This window comes from Vipera berus (assembly GCF_964194415.1).
Source record: "Vipera berus genome assembly, chromosome: 2".
Taxonomy (NCBI): domain Eukaryota; kingdom Metazoa; phylum Chordata; class Lepidosauria; order Squamata; family Viperidae; genus Vipera; species Vipera berus.
The window spans coordinates 3,004,441-3,023,776 of record NC_138203.1 but is presented as its reverse complement, the minus strand read 5'-3'; the positions used below and the strand labels follow the sequence as shown (position 1 = coordinate 3,023,776).

Below are 19,336 nucleotides of genomic sequence, written 5' to 3'. Positions count from 1 at the left end.
TCTTCCCCTGGCCTGGATCCAAGCCTGCAGTTTCATCAAAATGGCCGACTGAGGAATTCTGGGAGTTGAAGTCCACCAGCCATGAAAGGGCCAAGTTGGAAGACCCCTGGTCTGGATCCAAGCCCGCAGTTTCATCAAAATGGCCGACTGAGGAATTCTGGGAGTTGAAGTCCACCAGTCATAAAAGGGCCAAGTTTGAAGACCCCTGAGAGTCTGGATCCAAGCGCACAGTTTCATCAAAATGGCCGACTGAGGAATTCTGGAAGTCGAAGTCCACCAGCCATGAAAGGGCCAAGTTGGAAGACCCCTGGTCTGGATCCAAGCCCGCAGTTTCATCAAAATGGCCGACTGAGGAATTCTGGGAGTTGAAGTCCACCAGTCATAAAAGGGCCAAGTTTGAAGACCCCTGAGAGTCTGGATCCAAGCCCGCAGTTTCATCAAAATGGCCGACTGAGGAATTCTGGGAGTTGAAGTCCACCAGTCATAAAAGGGTCAAGTTGGAAGACCCCTGGTCTGGATCCAAGCCCACAGTTTCATCAAAATGGCCGACTGAGGAATTCTGGGAATTGAAGTCCACCAGTCATAAAAGGGTCAAGTTTGAAGACCCCTGGTCTGGCTCCAAACCTACAGTTTCATCAAAATGGCCAACTGAGGAATTCTGGGAGTTGAAGTCCACCAGTCACAAAAGGGCCAAGTTTGAAGACCCCTGAGAGTCTGCATCCAAGTGCACAGTTTCATCAAAATGGCCAACTGAGGAATTCTGGGAGTTGAAGTCCACCAGTCACAAAAGGGCCAAGTTTGAAGACCCCTGGTCTACAAAGATTCTCAGCCATCCAGCTGTCCGCAAAGGTTCTTTTTTCAAGAGGCAACTTGGACTTCTCTTGTTTTTCCCTGAAGACGATTCGCTTCTCATCCAAGAAGCTTGTTCGGTTCTGACTGGATGGTGAGGAACGGAAGGAAGTATAAATCCTTCCATTTCCCCACCATCCAGTCAGAGCTGAAGAAGCTTCTGGGGTGAGAAGCGAAACGTCTTCCAAGAAAAAACAAAGAAAGTCCAGTTGCCTCTTGGGAAAAAAAAACACCTTTTAAGACAGAGTTATTAAAGGAATAATTCCTTTTCTAGGAAAATACACTCACTTCTAAGGTTTTCTTATACTGCAGATTCCGGTTTTTATGAATGGCATCCATTATTAGTTCAATCTGTGAAAAGAAAAGAAAAAAAAAACAAAAACAAACCCGTTTGTTTCCAGGCAAAACATTTTCCCCTTCTAAAAATAGAAGACGACGGCACACCAAGAAGCAAGAATGGAAAAATCTCTCTTTTATTTTTAACCCTGCAAAGCGCAATTCTTTGTTCACCCTAGAGCAGGGGTAGGCAACCTTAGCTCTTTTATGACTCATGGACTTCAACTCCCAGAATTCCTGAGCCAGCATGGGGGAACTATGGCCCCTTCATGCCTGGTGGACTTCAACTCCCAGAATTCCTGAGCCAGCCTGGCTCAGCTTGGAAACCTCTCCCTTTCCCCTCAGCATGGCTGGCTCAGGAATTCTGGGAGTTGAAGTCCACAAGTCATAAAAGGACCAAGGTTGCTTACCCCTGATTTAGTGTGACATCAGCGCTGGAAAAAGTGAATTAATGTTGAAATAAGAGAGATTTTGGTTACTAAATTTAAGACAGCCGGAAATTAATAGAAAATAAGAACGTTATACTGTATTATTAATTAGTTGGTGTAAGATGGTGAGAAATAGAATATATTCAAATAGATAAGACGGGTATCCTGAACATTAGATTTGGTGATGATTTGGAATAAAGGGAACTGTGGTTATTTAAAACGTGGGAATTATAAATATTAAAGGTTAAACTTAAAACACTAATGGGAAACTAAAAATTGGGAAAAACTAATTTGGACATTGATTAAGTCTGTAAAGATTGGATGTTAAAATAACTAGGATATGTATAAACTAATTCCTAATCCAGCGTGGCTCAGCTTGGAAACCTCTCCCTTTCCCCTCAGCATGGCTGGCTCAGGAATTCTGGGAGTTGAAGTCTACCAGTCATAAAAGAGCCAAGGTTGCCTACCCCTGCCCTAGAGAGTCTCAACTTACATGTAATCCTTGACTTATAACCACAATTCAACCCAAAAGTTCTACTGCCAAGCAAGACAGTTGTTAACAGAATCTTCCCCTAGTTTATGATGTTTTTTGCCACCGTTGTTAAGTGAATCACTGGCCTTGTCAGTAACACGGTTGTTAAGTGAATCTGTCTTTGCCAATTGATTTTGCTCATCAGAAGATCACAAAAGGGGATCGCGTGACACCCCCCCCCAGGATGTCATAAATATGAGCCAGTTGCCAAGTGTCAAAATTTGGATCACGTGACCACCGGGATGCTGCAGCGGTCGTAAGTGTGAAAAACGGTTGTCAGTCACTTTTTTCCGTGTCATCGTAACTATGAGCAGTCACTAAATGAATGGCTGTAAATCAAGGACCACCTGTATTTCTAAACTGAGTGGAGTGAGGCAGTCAACTGTGCAGGAAGCAATGGTTCCATGTGGACTAGAAACCCGATTTCATTTAACAGTGTCAGCCCCTTTGAGGCCAGCAAATTCAGGAAACAAAAATCAGTTGGATTTCTAAAACAATCTCCTTCAAGTAGTCCTTAACTTACGACCACAACTGAGCCCAAATTTACGTGGCCAAATGAGACATTTGTAAAGTGAGTTTTACGACTTTCCTTGCCACACTTGTAAAGTGAATCACTGCAGTTGTCAAGTTGGTAACGCCATTGTTCAGGAAATCTGGTTTTCCCCATTGACACAACAACAACAACAATAACAACAACAACAATGTTGGAAAGGACCTTGGAGGTCATCTAGTCCAACCCCCTGCTCAGGCAGGAAACCCTATACCATTTCAGACAAATGGCTGTCCAGCCTCTTCTTAAAAACTTCCAGTGTTGGAGCATTCACGGTTTCTGGAGGCAGGTTGTTCCACTGGTTAATTGTTCTGTCAGGAAGTTTCTCCTTAGTTCCAAGTTGCTTCTCTCTTTGGTCAGTTTTCAACCATTGCTTCTTGTCCTGCCTTCAGGCGCTTTGGACAACAGCTTGACTGCCTCTTCTTTGGGGCAGCCCCTGAGATATTAGAAGACTGCTATCCTGTCCCCCCTGGTCCTTCTCTTCATTAAATTGGACATCCCCAATTCCAGCAGCTGTTCCTGATATGTTTTAGCCTCCTGTCCCCTGATCATCCTTGTTGCTCTTCTCTGCACTCTTTCTAGAGTCTCAACACCTTCTTTACATCATGGTGACCAAAACTGGATGCCGTATTCCAAGTGTGGCCTTACCAAGGCCTTGTAAAATGGTATTAATAGTTCTCGTGATCTTGATTCTATCCCTCTGTTAATGCAGCCTAGCACTGTGTTGGCTTTTTTGGCAGCTGCAGCACACGGCTGGCTCCTATTTAAGGGATCATCCACTAGGACTCCGAGATCCCTCTCACAGTTGCTACTATTGAGCAAGGTACCCCCTGTACTGTACCAGTGCATTTGCTTTTTCCTGCCTAAATGTAGAACCTTACTTTTTTCACCATTGAATTTCATTTGTGTTCAAGTCTGTCAAGACTTTGCTTGCCAGAAGGTCACCCAGAGACGCTGCAAACTGTCATAAATACAAATCAGTTGTCAAGCATCCGGATGTAAATCACATGACCGCGGGGATGCTGCAACGGTCATAAGTGTGAAAAATGGCCATAAGTCACTTTTTTCCAGTGTCGTTGTAACTAACTGGGTAACCTGCCAAAGGAGTTCGCCAGATCAAATTCTATCTAACACAATGAAGGCTGAGTTACTCTTTAAGTTTCTTTTTCGTGTTTCTCTTTCCTATAAACCAAAGTTTCTCAACCTCAGCAACTTTTAAGATCCGTTGACTTCAAGAATTCCCCAGCCAGCTGTGGGAATTCACCCATGGGAACCCGCCCATGTTAGCTGGGGAAGTCCGGGACTTCCACACCTCTTCAAGTTGTTAAGATTAAGAAACACCACCGTACACTAAGAAACATTTTCGATAATAGTTGTTGTGATTCAGGGTCAGCCTGTGGGTTCGGCAGTTGGGTCGGACGACTCAGAGGAGGAGGAGGGGGGCGTTGAAGATCTTGCTGATGAGAGCCCTCAGCCAGGCCCCTCCCACTTGGTCACCACGGAGACCCAGCTGTGTGAGCCTGACAGCGTGGATGAAGATGACCCACAGCTGGCCCTGTTCAAGGACGCCCGACGCAGGAGGCAGTCAATTAGGAGTAAACAGAGGAAGGCAATGGGGCTTCTCGGAAGGAGGCAGAGAGAAGCCACGCCCTGAACTCTATATAAGGGGAATGTGTGGGGAGGGCTGGTTTGCTGAAGGCAACCGCTCGGATAGTGTTTCAAAGCTCCAGTTTCTTGGTTTGTCTTGTTCCGTTTGTTTTTGTAGCAATAAATTTGGCAGGCGTAATTCCAGCCTCTTGCCTTCTTGTAAAAGGGGTTGTCCCTGCCTTTTCTGCAGGGCCGGTAGCAGGCTGGTACAGAACAGTAGTCCTGTTTCTTCCAAAGCTGCTTTTTTCCACGAGGCAACTGGGCTTTCTTTGTTTTTCTTTGAAGACATTTCGCTTCTCATCCAAGAGGCTTCTTCGGTTCAGACTGGATGGTGGGGAATGGGAGGATTTATACTCCTTGCAGACAGCTGGTCCCTTGCATGCTGCTTTTTCAAAAGGCAATGCAAATGAATGCAAATGCCTGGTGGTCTGCAAGAAATAAAAATCCTTCAAATTCCCCACCATCCAGTCAGAGCTGAAGAAGCTTCTTAGATGAGAAGCGAAATGTCTTCAAAGAAAAACAAAGCAAGTCCAAATTACCTTGGGGGGAAAAAACATTTTGGGGATAACTACGACCTGGATGACTGAGAATCTCCATAGAGAGTCGTCCTTCTTCCTCTAAATTCCTAAAGTCTCTTAGACATTTGGTTACTCCAGCTAGTGTGCTATGCGCAAACTCAACCTTTGTGTAGTGGAGGAGGTGGGGGGGAAAAAAACCATTGTGATGTCCTTTGCCAGTAAAAGCTAAAAATCGGCAGCTGTTAATCCTGAACTTTGAAATATCACATAAACTTAAATGAGAAAATTGCATACAGGAGGTCCTTGACTTGCAAAAGATATAATAATAATAATAATAATAATAATAATAATAATAATAATAATAATAATAATAATAATAATAATAATAATAATAACAACAACAACAACAACAACAACAACAACAACAACAACAAGAAGAAGAAGAAGAAGAAGAAGAAGAAGAAGAAGAAGAAGAAGAAGAAGAAGAAGAAGAAGAAGAAGTAGTAGTAGTAGTAGTAGTAGTAGTAGTAGTAGTTGTTGTTTTGGTCACCATGATGTAAAAAAGATGTTGAGACTCTAGAAAGGGTACAGAAAAGAGCAACAAAGATGATCAGGGGACTGGAGGCTAAAACATACAAGGAACAGCTGCTGGAATTGAGAATGTCCAGTTTAAGGAAGAGAAGGACGAGGGGGGACAGGATAGCAGTCTTCCAGTATCTCAGGGGCGGCCCCAAAGAAGAGGGAGTCAAGCTATTCTCTAAAGCGCCAGAAGGCAGGACAAGAAGCAATGGATGGAAACTGACCAAGGAGAGAAGCAACCTAGAACTAAGGAGAAACTTCCTGTTAGAACAATTAACCAGTGGAACTCCTTGCCTCCAAAAGCTGTGAATGCTCCAACACTGGAGGTTTTTAAGAAGAGACTGGACAGCCATTTGTATGAAATGGTATAGGGTTTCCTGCCTGAGCAGGGGGTTGCACTAGATGACCTCCAAGGTCCCTTCCAACTTATTATTATTATTAAGAAGAAGAAGAACAACAACAACAACAAACAAAAACAACAACAGCAATAATAATAATAATAATAATTCTTCAAAGAGACAAGCACCTGCCACATAACACCCCAGACTTAACAATTGTTAAGAAAAACAAAAAAAACTCTGGCTAGTGGACGTGGCCGTGCCTGGAGACAGCAGAATAGACGAGAAAGAACTGGAGAAGATATCAAAATACAAAGACCTACAAATAGAAATAGAAAGACTGTGGCAAAGGCAAGTAAGGGTGGTACCAACAGTAATAGGCGCTGTCAAGTTTCGGACGGATGAGTTTTCAAGTGACTCTGAGGCATTGTTTACCGTAAAAGTCCTTTATTCAGCCTAATACACCGGCAAATGCTTGCTCGAAAGAAGCTGGAATCTGAAATCTCCACCCCTTGCACAATATTTTAAAACACAATTCTCCACCTTTCTAATGTTGTCATTAATCACATTCTCCAATTAATTTAAAGAATCAGTTTCCCTGCCGTTAGAAGACCAACAAAGCCTTATCTTCTTTAGGGAGAAAAATGGCCTTGAAAAGTGCAATCCTACTCATTCCCCCTCCTAACCTTAAACTAAAACAATACACGTCTTAAAGCAATACACAAGTTTAACATATGAAGCGGCTACTTCATCTCTTGTCAAGCAATAACATTCGATGTTAGCAGCGTTGACATGCGCCTTGGCTGCAATCCCAAAACAACTGGAGCACCACTTGAACACCATCATTGGCATTGACAAATTCGCCATCAGTCAATTGCAAAAGGCAGCCTTACTAGGAACTGCTTCCATCCTGCAACGAGATCTGTAATACCATCAAACATCCACATCTGCCTATCCCGGGTCCTCGGTAAGGACTCGACAGGTAGACAAAAATGCCAAATCCAGTCTGAACATCTGCCTGTGATCAATAATGATGATGATGATGATGATGATGATGATGATGGAAGGGACCTTGGAGGTCATCTAGTCCAACCCCCCTGCACAGGCAGGAAACCCTATACCATCCCAGACAAATGACTGTCCAGTCTCTTCCTAAAATCTTCCAGTGTTGGAGCATTCACCGCTTCTGGTGGCAAGACTCCTGCTATAGGATGGGCTAGGAAGTTGTCCGGCATCCCTAGTTATCACCCCCACATTCAGTCAAGGAGTCCTTGTCATCAATAATCTACAATGTCAAGGTATTGATTTAACAGCTAACCAGCTTATATAATGTAAGATGTAATGATGGGAATGACTCAGCAGGGTCTATGTCCCTTGAAGAGCCACCTGGTTGTGTGTCTGTTTAAGAGCCTTGGTATAAAGGGAACGCTCCCCTACTGTGTTGTCTCTCTTCCGTTTTCCTGCTGTAACTGTGGTGTGTTGGATCCTACTGTATCAGCACGTGTATGTATATTGTTCCTGGTGTATGATACTGTAGATTGTGTTAAGATAAACCACCATTTAATACAAGCCGCTGTTTACTGTCTCGCGCAGTAAGACTGTGCACGCTCTGACATACAATTTCAATTTCTATTTATTGATGATATTTTGAGATATTCCTTACCTTTTTACGGTGGAGTTTTTGCTTTTCTCTGAAATCCTCCATTTTCTTTGCCTCTTCCCTGAGGTTCTGGGCTAGCTGCATATGGATCTGGCCGACTGTCTCCACTCCTTAGGAACAAGAAGTCCGAAAGGTCATCAATTCCGGTAGAAAAGCCACTTTTATTGCCGTTTTATAGGTGAGAAACCAGCGCAGAAACTCCCCAACTGGATTTCTACCTTGTGCAAAGCCATAATTGGCTTAAGCACAGTCCTCTCCTTAAGCTACAATTACCTCATTTCACATTTCCCCCAGTTCAGCAGAGATGTGGCCTACAAACCACAATGGCTGGGTTCACACCTTGTAAATCAAAGTCAAACTTATCCGAACAAACCCTGGTTTAAGCCTCGCTACGATTCTCACCGGGTGCTCGAGGTTGACTCAGGTTTTCATCCTTCCGAGGTCGGTGGGAAAGAGTGAGCTTTGCCTCATTTTATAACCTTTCCCACCACACTTGCTAAGTGGATCGCTGCAGCTGTTCGGTTAGTAACATGGTTGTTAAATGGATCTGGATTCCCCCGTTGGCTTGGCTTGTCGGAACGTCGCCAAAAGGGATCCCGTGAGCCCAGGACACACTAAAACCGTCATAAACGTGTGCCGGTTGCCCAGCGAACGAAATATGATCACGTGACCCTCGGATGTTGCCTTGGTCGTAAGTGTGAAACACGGTCGTAAGTCGCTTTTTTTCAGTGCCTGTTGTAACTCTGAACGGTCGCTAAGTGAATGCTTGTGAGTTGGGAACTGCCTGTGCTCTGCTCATGTCATTTGGCTCCAAGATTGCATTAGGTCTGAACCCAGCTATGGTAGTTTATACCCCAAACCATGGTTAAAACTAATTATGCTTGATTAAAGCCCCTATTGGGATCTCTTGGCTAGCATAAGAATTAACACAAAACGTTCGCATCTTATGTTAGTATCCTCGGACCCTACGCTCGTTCCAACGCACCTCCTGGCCCTATCAAAACAGCTACGGTTACTGACGTAGCAGGAAAAAGCTGGTGTCCAGGCTGCTAACATCGGAAGTTTTTGCTTTGACAAAAGATGGAGATGCAAACCATTTTCTTCTTTTGCTTTTGCTTTTTGGGTTAGAGTTAGATGCTGCTCAGGGAGAGGAACGTGAGTTTAGCTAGACATAACAATACTGAACCCAGTGTGAGAACCAAGGTTATTGAAATAAGAGATGATAAGAAATGGAGGGTTGGAGAACTGGAGGGAAAGCCTGCATTTCAAACTAATTGGAGAATGTGATTTATGACTGTTAATCGAAGGAGGGAATTGTGCTTTGATACTATGTGTTCAGGGGAGGGGAACTCAGTTTTTGGCTTTGATTGTGTTAGTGCCAATGCCGTGCTACTCAAATAAAGATTCTTTAAGGTAAACAACGCCTCAAAGTTCTTTTGAAGAGTTTCATCTGTCGGAAACATGACAGCTGGGGTGTTTCTATGACAGAATGGAGAGCTCCATATTCTGAGCTCAAAGGAGAGTTCTAGCGTTTCCCAACCTGGGCATGAGCCTAGTGAGTAACTCTACTCTAAGTTGAACAAGACGTATCTCAGAGGTTCCTGCCTGCTGACAGTAACAGTACTACAATCTAGCAATGTGGGAAAGTCCCAGGCTGCATGTCGTAAGGGAGCCTAAAAAGTTGGCTGACTGACAGGTACAGTTCCTCAAACTCTACACCATGGATGTCCGAACCTGGCAACTTTTAAAACCTCTGGACTTCAACTCCCAGAAATTCCTCAGCCAGCCATCACCAGGAGACAGAGAGTTCTAGTGCTGGGTGACTTTGGGTCAATTACCAGGAGGCTCTGAGTTCTAGTCCTGCCTTAGGCATGAAGGCCAGTCAGTCTCTCTCTCTCTCTCTCTCCCTCTCTCTCTTTCTCTCTCTCTCTCTCCCCCCCCTCTCTCTCCCTCCCTCTCTCTCTCAGCCCATCCCACCTCACAGGGTTGCTGTTCTGGGGAAAATGGGAGGGGGAAGGGGTATTAGGTATGTTTGCTGCCATGCTGGCTGGGGAATTCTGGGAATTGAAGTTTGCCAGGCTTAAAGGGGACAACCTGCTCTGGAGTTTTCTGGCACAGGCATCCGTGGGGGGAAATCTAGTGATGAACACGGTGTTAGGGAACAAGCTGCATCCTTTGCACACTTGCGTGTAACATCCAATACCTTTAACCTGGCTAAAGAGCAAACCGAGGTTGCGTTGATGGCTTTGGTGTAACTACTAAGCAAGCACTGACCAAAGCAAGTGGTCCTTGCAACCGGCAGGATCATAGTAAGAACTACAATAACTATTTTAATAATAGAGAACAAACCCCACTCCCTTCTAGCACTGATGATGTTACCTAGCTGGGTCATGAAACGTCTGCAAAAGAGCAACCCAGCTCAGAGAGCACCAAGGACCCCACAGTTGTCGTCTTCTACTCCTCCTCCTCCTCCTCCTCCTCTTCCTCCTCCTCCTCCTCCCCCCCAACTCCCTTCTAGCACTGATGAGGTTACCTAGTTGGGTAATGAAATGTCTGCAAGGAAAGAACCACATTCAGAGAGCACCAAGGGCTCCCCAATTGTAACCTTAATTTTAAAATAATCTCTTTAACTCTACGAGTCCTGTGACTAAAAACAAATACATATAAATGAAATCTGATTTGTTCTTTCCCCCTGGCACAGCCACTAAGTGGGTGACGGACCAAGCACGAGCATCCTTGGCGGACCAGGGCCAGCTATGGTTTGCTGGATCCCCTTGGGTGCATTTCCTAGGCAAGCACTTAGCCAGGATCATCTGAACAGAGACACAGGTTCAGTTCTTCGGTTCGTCTAGCCTAGCTTTCCCCACGCTCATCCAGCCCTCTTCCATATAGGACAGCAACTGGTTTTATCCCCAACCAGTATGGACGGGTGACTACCTTATCTGGGTATTATGGGAATTGTAGCTGCCCGACGGGGACAATCCACAGGCAGAGCTGATTTATTTCCCCCACAAACCAAGTTCAGCTTTGGTAAGCGTTACACGCTGCAGATGACTTACGTTGCTTGAAAACCTCCAGTGCTCTTCTCAGGGTGCTAAAATGAAAGGAAAACAGACAATGCACACTCGGGGATTGAGCAACCGCGAAATTGTGTTGATGTCACCGAAAAACACACACACACACAAAAAAACCCCCACAAGACTTAGAAATTAGTCCAATTTCAACACCTGACTAGGCAAGTTATGAAACTCAAAACGCAGCTCTGCAGTCAGATAAATTTCTGTACTTCTCTTTCCTCCTTTGCTAGTGAACCTCCCTGGGTGGCGGAGTAAAAAAAAAGTATTTCTCAATCGTTCAAGGGAGACTGGAAATGCAAAATGCAAAATGCAGAAGACCCGTTTAGTTCAGGCAGGGAAGGTCCAGTGAGAAGAACAAAACCTTGTGTGCCTTCGTGCCCCAAGGTCAAGTTCGCACAATGCACTAAGCCGGTGGCAGGTGAGTTGCAGGCACCTTATTAGTTGGGCTTCCTCCCCCAATCCGCTAAACCCTGAAGAAGCAAAGCACATCCTAGTTTTACGACTTGGGTGAAGCCAGCGAACGGCTCGTGAAACAAAGCCAGTCTGTGTTTGAAGGATGAAAGGAGGAGCTGGTCGCTCCTTAAGACAACGGAAAATCCAAGTGGTTGCCCTTTGCCAAATCCGCCATGGTGTGCCCTGACTGCTTTGAGATCAAACAGGTTTGGCCTACGGATTAAGGCATCAGGCTAGAAACCCAATAATGGCGATGGTGAGTTCTAGTCCCGCCTTAGGCATGAAAACCAGCTGGGTGACCTTGGGCCAATCACCAGGAGAGTGAGAGTTCTAATCCCGCCTTAGGCATGAAAGCCAGCTGGGTGACCTTGGGCCAATCACCAGGAGAGTGAGAGTTCTAGTCCCGCCTTACGCGTGAAAGCCAGCTGGGTGACTTTGGGCCAATCACCAGGAGACTGAGAGTTCTAGTCCCGCCTTAGGCATGAGAGCCAGCTGGGTGACTTTGGGCCAATCACCAGGAGAGTGAGAGTTCTAGTCCTGCTTTAGGCATGAGAGCCAGCTGGGTGACTTTGGGCCAATCACCAGGAGACTGTGAATTCTAGTCCCGCCTTACGCAAGAAAGCCAGCTGGATAACTTCAGGCCAATCACCAGGAGACGGTGAGTTCTAGTCCCACCTTAGGCATGAAAGCTAGCTGGGTGACTTTGGGCCAATCACCAGGAGACTGAGAGTTCTAGTCCCGCCTCAGGCATAAGAGCCAGCTGGGTGACCTTGGGCCAATCACCAGGAGACTGAGAGTTCTAGTCCTGCCTTAGGCATGAAAACTGGCTCGGTGACTTTGGGCCAATCACTAGGAGACTGTGAGTTCTAGTCCTGCCTTAGGCATGAAAGCCAGCTAGATAGATACAGATATAGATACAGATATATATAGATATATAGATATAGATAGATATAGATATAGATATAGATATAGATATAGATATAGATATAGATATAGATATAGATATAGATATATAGATATAGATATAGATATAGATAGATATACAGTATATAGATATATAGAGATATATAGAGATAGAGATAGAGATAGATAGAGATATATAGATATATAAATATAGATATAAACAGATAGACACAGACATAGATATAGATATAAAAAAACATTCCAGGGAATTAAAACAAGTGTTAAATTAGATGTCCTTGACAATGGCAGAGAGAGATCACCAAGAAGGATTTCCTTTTGCCCACTGCTGTACCAAGTCATCTGTCTGCATCAGTGGCCGTGGATGGGAACTGGTAGCCACGCCCCAAGCCAAAGAGAAACTGTCTTCCCGTGGCTGTATTTTCCTACCAAATTAGGAACTAAACCTCAACCCTTTGGAGTACTTCGCAGGGAGAGAAGGCCAGCCTGAACAAATGGCAAAGGAACTGCAGGGGACCTCAGACAGCAATTCCTATGAATTCATTCCTGCATTTGTCAGTCATTATTAAAAATTAAAAATATAAAAAAATAAACCATCCGAAGCAGGGCGGTCGGATAGGATTTCCTTCTATTTTCAGAAGTTCATCAGGACTTTTTTAAACTAGGGATGAGGACCCAGATTGTTGGGGGCAATTAAGCTGACTTTGTAATAATGCCGCTTGGGGTGTGTGTGAAAAAGCCCTAATAAGCAGGCATATACATAGAATGAAGGCTACTGCTAAGCTTGTAAGCCGCCCTGAGTCTTCGGAGAAGAGCGGGATATAAATGTAATAAAAATAAATAAAATAAATAAAATAAGTGGCCAGGCTGAAGTCTGGGTAAACAATGTGGCATTTGCCTGAGGATGATGGCTTAAGACCGTGGTGGCGAACCTACGGCACGCATGCCACAGGTGGCACGCAGAGCCCTCTTTGTGGGCACACACGCCATCGCCCCTGCCTTAGGCCTTCAGCTGGGTTTTATAAAACATTTTTGCTTTCGGCCTCCGCTGCTGTGTGCAAAAAAAGAGAGAAAAGTTTCAATCAATCAATTTCAACTATTCGCAGGGGGGGAAAAAAAGATCTCGCAAAGTTGGCATTGACTGATTGAACTTTTTAGTCCCACCCAGTCTGCCATTACCACCGCAGCCACGCCCATCCAATGGGCCACGCCCACCCAATGGGCCACGCCCACCCGGCACCCGACGATACATAAGTGGGTTTTGGGTTGCAGTTTGGGCACTCGGTCTCTAAAAAGGTTCGCCATCACTGGCTTAAGAGTTTTGTCCAAACTTCCTTTTTCCCCCAAAGTGGGCTGGCTTACTTTAGCTCCGTCTGTCCACACGGCTTCTTCCGTGACAGGTTCACCAGCTCCTTCCCATATCTTTCTTCTATAGAAGCCCTGAAACAGACAAAGATTGGTGTGCAAATCAGGTTCTAGGCCAGGGGTAGGCAACCTCGGCTCTTTTACGACTCATGGACTTCAACTCCCAGAATTCCCGAGCCAGCCATGCTGGCTCGGGAATTCTGGGAGTTGAAGTCCATGAGTCGTAAAAGAGCCGAGGTTGCCTACCCCTGTTCTAGGCAAACACGGCGTACCGATCCATGACTTCCTAAGTGGTGTGGTGGCGCATTAAGAGCCGTGGTGGCGCAGTGGTGAGAATGTAGTATTGCAGGCTGACTCTGCCCACTGCTAGGAGTTCGATTTTGACAGGCTCAAGGTTGACTCAGCCTTCCGTCCTTCCGAGGTCGGTAAATTGAGGACCCAGATTGTTGGGGGGCAAGAGGCTGACTCTGGAAATCGCTTAAGAGAGGGGCTATAAAGCATTGTGAAGCGGTATATAAGTCCTACTGCTATTGCTACTGCCCTTCCTTCCTTCCTTCCTTTTTGTTTCCCTCCCTCCCTCCCTCTCAGTGGCTAGAATCCAGTACTGCAGGCAAACTCTGCCCACAGCCTGGAGTTCGATCCTGACAGTCTCAAAGTTGACTCAGCCTTCCGTCCTTCCGGGATGGGTAAAATGAGGACCCAGATTGTTGGGGGCAAAATGCTGACTCTGTAAACTGCTTGGAGAGGGGCTGTAAAGCACTGTGAAGCGGTATATAAGTCTAAGTGCTATTGCTATTCATTTTCCTTCCTTCCTTCCTTCCTTCCTTCCTTCCTTCCTTCCTTCCTTCCTTCCTTCCTTCCTTCCTTCCTTCTTTCCTTCCTTTCTTCCCTCCCTCCCTCCCTCCCTGAAGGTGCAATGGTTAGAATGCAGTTATTGCAGGCAAACTCTGCCCACAGCCTGGAGTTTGATCCTGACAGGGCTCAAGGTTGACTCAGCCTTCCATATTTCCAAGGTCGGTAAAATGAGGACCCAGATGGTTGGTGGGCAAGATGCTGACTGCAAACCGCTTAGAGAGGGCTGTAAAGCACTGTGAAGCGGTATATAAGTCTAAGTGTTATTACTATTGCTATTCCTTCCTTCCTAACCGCGGTGGCACAGTGGTTAGAATGCAGTATTGCAGTATTGCTAACTCTGCCCACAGCCAGGAGTTCGATCCTGAACGGGCTCAAGGTTGACTCAGAATTCCATCTTTCCGAGGTCGGTAAAATGAGGACCCAGATGGTTGGTGGGCAAAATGCTGACTCTACAAACCACTTAGAGAGGGCTGTGAAGCAGTGTGAAGCGGTATATAAGTCTAAGCGTCAGCTCTACAAATGAGCATGGCTGCAGCCATAATTTCTTCTCATTCTCAGTTGCCACATAGAATGGAGTGGGGGGGTTGCCCATGTGCTTAGTTACTCATAAGACGCTGGCTGAAGAATTCTGGGAGTTGAAGTCCACAAGTCAGAAAAGGGCCAGGTTTGAAGATCCCTGACATCCATTATTCCAATATTTTTACATGTGATACCTTATAAAAAATACTATATTACTTACATCTCTTATCCCTCTTATTGTAGGGCCCCTTTACATCCAAAGTTATCTGTTCTTTTAACCGTATTCAAACAAGGGCTTGCTCATATAATACTTCATCTGGCAGGGAGAGTCAGATCTCTTGAATTAAAGCTACGTCTTCTGATATCCTGTTCCAAACCTTTAGCCGTTCGGACAGCCCTCAACTTGCAACCGTAATTTTATCCTGGAATTACAGTCATAAGTCACCCTGGTTGTTAAGGAGGTCACCATGTGACTGCCCCCCATTGTACGACCTGTTTTGCGGTGAATGAATGCCACGGTCATTAAGCAAATCCATTATACGCCAAGGGCGTTTTTGTTGGGAACCAGAAATAAAAGTTGTAGATTGCTAACTTATGATTGTGGGACACTGCAAACGGCCGTCAAATGCAACTGTATGATTGTATGACCGCAGGAGCAAGGGTGTGTGGGCAGCCATCAGAAGTTTGAAACCTAAGCAGCTTTGGGGTGGTCCGCCGTAACTTCAAATGGTCGCTAAGCGAGATAGTCAAGAACTACCTGTATTGGAGCTAGCAAGTCCATGAGGACATTCAAGAAATTTTCGCCATCCCAGGAAAGCAGTCAAACACACCTTTCTCGCAAAAAGTCCTCAAATTCTTTGCAGTTCTTCCGGCCGTCGTTCAAGTGCTGGACAATGTTGTCGTATCCAGCTGTGCTGATTAAATCTGTTGTCTGAAAAGCATGTTCGAAACTTGGTTAGGCAAATAACACACAACTTTCTCCACAACAGTCAATAGACAGAAGCAGGCCAAAACATTGGTTTTGAAGTCACCTTCTTGTACCAAAATGAAAAGTTTTTTCTGGATCCGGTCATTGATGTCCAGAGCTGCTAGAATAAATTCTTTCTGATAGATCTGGAGGTGTTTATGATTTATCATACAGAATCAACTGTCGCGAATGCGACCGATTCTACGTGGGGCAAACATCATGTCAATTAAAAAACAGGATCCACAAACACTGGCTGGCAATCAAACGCCACAATCCCAAATCCTTAATTGCTACCCACTCCAACATCAAACAACACCAGATAATAGTAATAATACTAATACTATGAAGGAGGAGGAGGAGGAGGAGGAGGAGGAGGAGGAGGAGGAGGAGGAGGAGAAGAAGAAGAAGAAGAAGAAGAAGAAGAAGAAGAAGAAGAAGAAGAAGAAGAAGAAGAAGAAGAAGAAGAAGAAGAAGAAGAAGAAGAAGAAGAAGAAGAAGAAGGAGGAGGAGGAGGAGGAGGAGGAGGAGGAGGAGGAGGAGGAGGAGGAGGAGGAGGAGAAGAAGAAGAAGAAGAAGAAGAAGAAGAAGAAGAAGAAGAAGAAGAAGAAGAAGAAGAAGAAGAAGAAGAAGAAGAAGAAGAAGAAGAAGAAGAAGAAGAAGAAGTTGTTGTAAGGGACCTTGGAGATCTTCTAGTCCAACCCCCTGCTCAGGAAGGAAACCCTATATCATTTCAGACCAATGGCTGTCCAGTCTCTTCTTAAAAACTCCCAATGTTGGAGCATTCACCGCTTCTGGAGGCAAGTTGTTCCACTGGTTAATTGTTCTCACTGTCAGGAAGTTTCTCCTTAGTTCTGGGTTGCTTCTCCCTCTGATTAGTTCGATTGGAGCAACGCAAAAATCACTGGCCACGTTACCCGTCGCCACGCTCGTGAGTTCATCGGAGCCTGGCACCCCACAAGCAATTCCATCCACAGAGACATCAACCTACAACCAGCCTACAAACCCTTCAGGATCCAAATCAACCACACAGCCAAGCAGTCCCAGCAGCAGTTCACCTCCCAGTGGGCCAGAATTGATATAATCTCCCCATCACAAGACCCGTCACAAAATTCTCACTGATGACTTTCACCGACTTATAAAAGAGTTGTTTTTTTTCCCCAAACTTGGGGTCCGGTCCCTGAATCCTTATTGTTTCCCCTGCATAGGTGCTCCTGTTTGGGGCCTGCCATTCTGCTGGCAGGGATAACTTCCATTTTCTATCCTTCCTCTCCAGCCTCTATCCATTTGAGAGAAGAAACTGCCTCCCTGATCAGGAGACGGTTACGGAGAAATGAAACTGGAGAAGATCTTGAGATGTTTGCCAACTGTGCCAGCTACCCAAACATCATTGCCACCTGCGGACTGGCTGCGTTTCAAATGGACACTATGACTTTAGTGGGAAAATTGCTGGTTTAACTTTTTATTTATTTATTTATTTATTTATTTCGATTTATATACCGCCCTTTTCCCGAGGGACTCAGGGCAGTTTACAGGGCAAATTAAAACAGTACAATATATACAGGTGAAAATAAAATAAAATTGTTGTTGTTGTTAGCTGCGAAGTCGTGTCCGACCCATCGCAACCCTATGGACAACTTTCCTCCAGGCCTTCCTGTCCTCTACCATCTTCTGGAGTCCATTTAGGCTCACGCCTCCTGCTTCAGTGACTCCATCCAGCCACCTCATTCTCTGTCGTCCCTTTCTTCTCTTGCCCGCCACCTTTCCCAGCATTAGGCTCTTCTCCAGTGAGTCCTTCCTTCTCATTAGGTGTATTTGAGTTTCAGCTTCAGGATCTGGCCTTCTAAAGAGCAGTCAGGGTTGATCTCCTCTAGGACTGACCGGTTTGATCGCTTTGCAGTCCAAGGGACTCGCAGGAGTCTTCTCCAGCACCAGAGTTCAAAGGCCTCAATTCTTTGGCGCTCAGCCTTTTTTATGGTCCAAAATTAAATTAAATAGCCCCAAAATAATTAAAAATTAAAACCTTAACCCAAAACCCTCAGTCCAGGCCGGCAAGCTCGAATAGCCAAGTTTTTATAGTTTTTAAACTATACCATTTAAGCGGGATTTTCTCCAGATCTCGCCTTGACTTCCTGGCTGTCGCTAACCCCTAATAAAAGTTTCTTTTCTAGACAATGCCTGCTCCAAGAGTTCTGCTTTCTTGGGTGGTTAGCTGGGATGGGTACTTACACTGGGCCACTTTAAAATGGGGGTGTGGGGGGGAATTCTGGGAGTTGAAGTCCACAGGTGTTAAAGTGGCCATATTTGAGAAACCCTCTGCTAGAATAGAGAATATAATCAAGTCAGTGAAGTAAATTTGGCTAGGTTTCTCCACCAACATCATAAACTTCTCTCTGGGACTTTTTTTCCAAATAGTTCATCCTCCAGAAAACTTAAAGACTGCCACTTCCATCATTCTCAGATCTTCTACAATTCTCAATATGGAATTGTAGTCCAACACATCTGGAAGGACAAACTGGGATAAACTGATAAGGAAATGAAAGATAAGGAAATGAAAGCTGGTTCTTCTAGGACAGGGGTCCCCAAGCCCCAGTCCGTGGACCGGTACCGGGCCGTGGCATGCCAGCAACCGGTCCACACAAACAAGCAAAGCCCCATCTGTGGGATGCAGGCAGCGCACAAAACCACACACTCTCTGTTCTGTGGAAAAACTATTCTCTATTGAACCGGTCTCCGGTGTCCACAAGGTTGGGGACCTCTGTTCTAGGAGACCACTTGGAGAAAGACCTGACCTTGGAGAAAACAGGCAGAAATAGTTAGAAAAATTAAAGTATGGCTTTAACCCCAGGAAACAGAGAAAGTGTGGGAAAGAAACACAGACACAATTCATTGGGGAACAGTTTCTCAACAACTTTAAGATGCGTTGACTTCCTTTTTCTAATAGCAATTTGGTTGAAAAGGACAAACAAACGCAAAGGATTAAAAGCTACGGGGAATCCTTGGCTTACAACTGAGCCAATATTTCTGCCGTTAAGCGAGGCATTTGTTAAGTGACTTTTGCCCCCCCCATTTTACGGCCTTTCTTCCCTCAGCTGTTAAGTGAAGTGTTGCAGTTGGTTAAGTTAGTTGTTAATTATTGCAGTTGTTAAGTGAATCTGTCTGCCCCAGTGACTTTGCTTCTGAGGAGGTTGCAAAACGGGGGTCACTGGATCAAAGGGGCAAAGTTCCCTGAACAAATGTCTCGCTTAGCAACGGAAATTTTGGGCTAAATCAAGGACTCCCTGTACGTGAACGAGAGGAGGAGCAAGCCGGATTTTTTTAGCACCAAAAAGGCATTCTCTTAGGAGCAAAGATTAAAGCAGCGCTTGTCAACTTGGGCAGCTAGACGTGTGGACTTCAACTCCCAGAATCCCCAGCCCACATAGCCCCAGCTGGGAATTTTGGGAGGTGGAGTCCCCATACCTGGAAGCTTCTAGGTTGAGAAACATTACGTAAAACAGAGGTCCCCAACCTTTTGGGTACCAGAGGCCCAAATAATAATAATAGATAGAAATAATAGAAAGATAGAAAGATAGAAAGATAGATAGATAGATAGATAGATAGATAGATAGATAGATAGATAGATAGATAGATAGATAGATAGATAGATATAAGAGAGAGAAAGAAATAATAGAAATAGAATAGATAGATAGATATAATAGAAAGATAGATATAGATAAAAATAATAGAAATAGATAGAAATAAT

General features: G+C 44.9%; 1 protein-coding gene across 2 annotated transcripts in view; it reads right to left on the bottom strand.

Annotated features, from left to right (window-relative positions):
• The window catches only part of PSTPIP2 (proline-serine-threonine phosphatase interacting protein 2), a 56,259-nt gene that overhangs the window by 19,818 nt on the left and 17,105 nt on the right, over positions 1 to 19,336 (bottom strand). For both annotated transcript variants that reach the window (XM_081321198.1, XM_081321197.1), the window contains exons 2-6: positions 15,458 to 15,558; positions 13,251 to 13,328; positions 10,497 to 10,531; positions 7,441 to 7,547; positions 1,138 to 1,200 (exon numbers count right to left, since the gene is read on the bottom strand). In XM_081321198.1, coding sequence (XP_081177324.1) covers positions 1,138 to 1,200; positions 7,441 to 7,547; positions 10,497 to 10,531; positions 13,251 to 13,328; positions 15,458 to 15,558 — 384 coding nt within the window. The remainder of the gene's footprint in view (positions 1 to 1,137; positions 1,201 to 7,440; positions 7,548 to 10,496; positions 10,532 to 13,250; positions 13,329 to 15,457; positions 15,559 to 19,336) is intronic.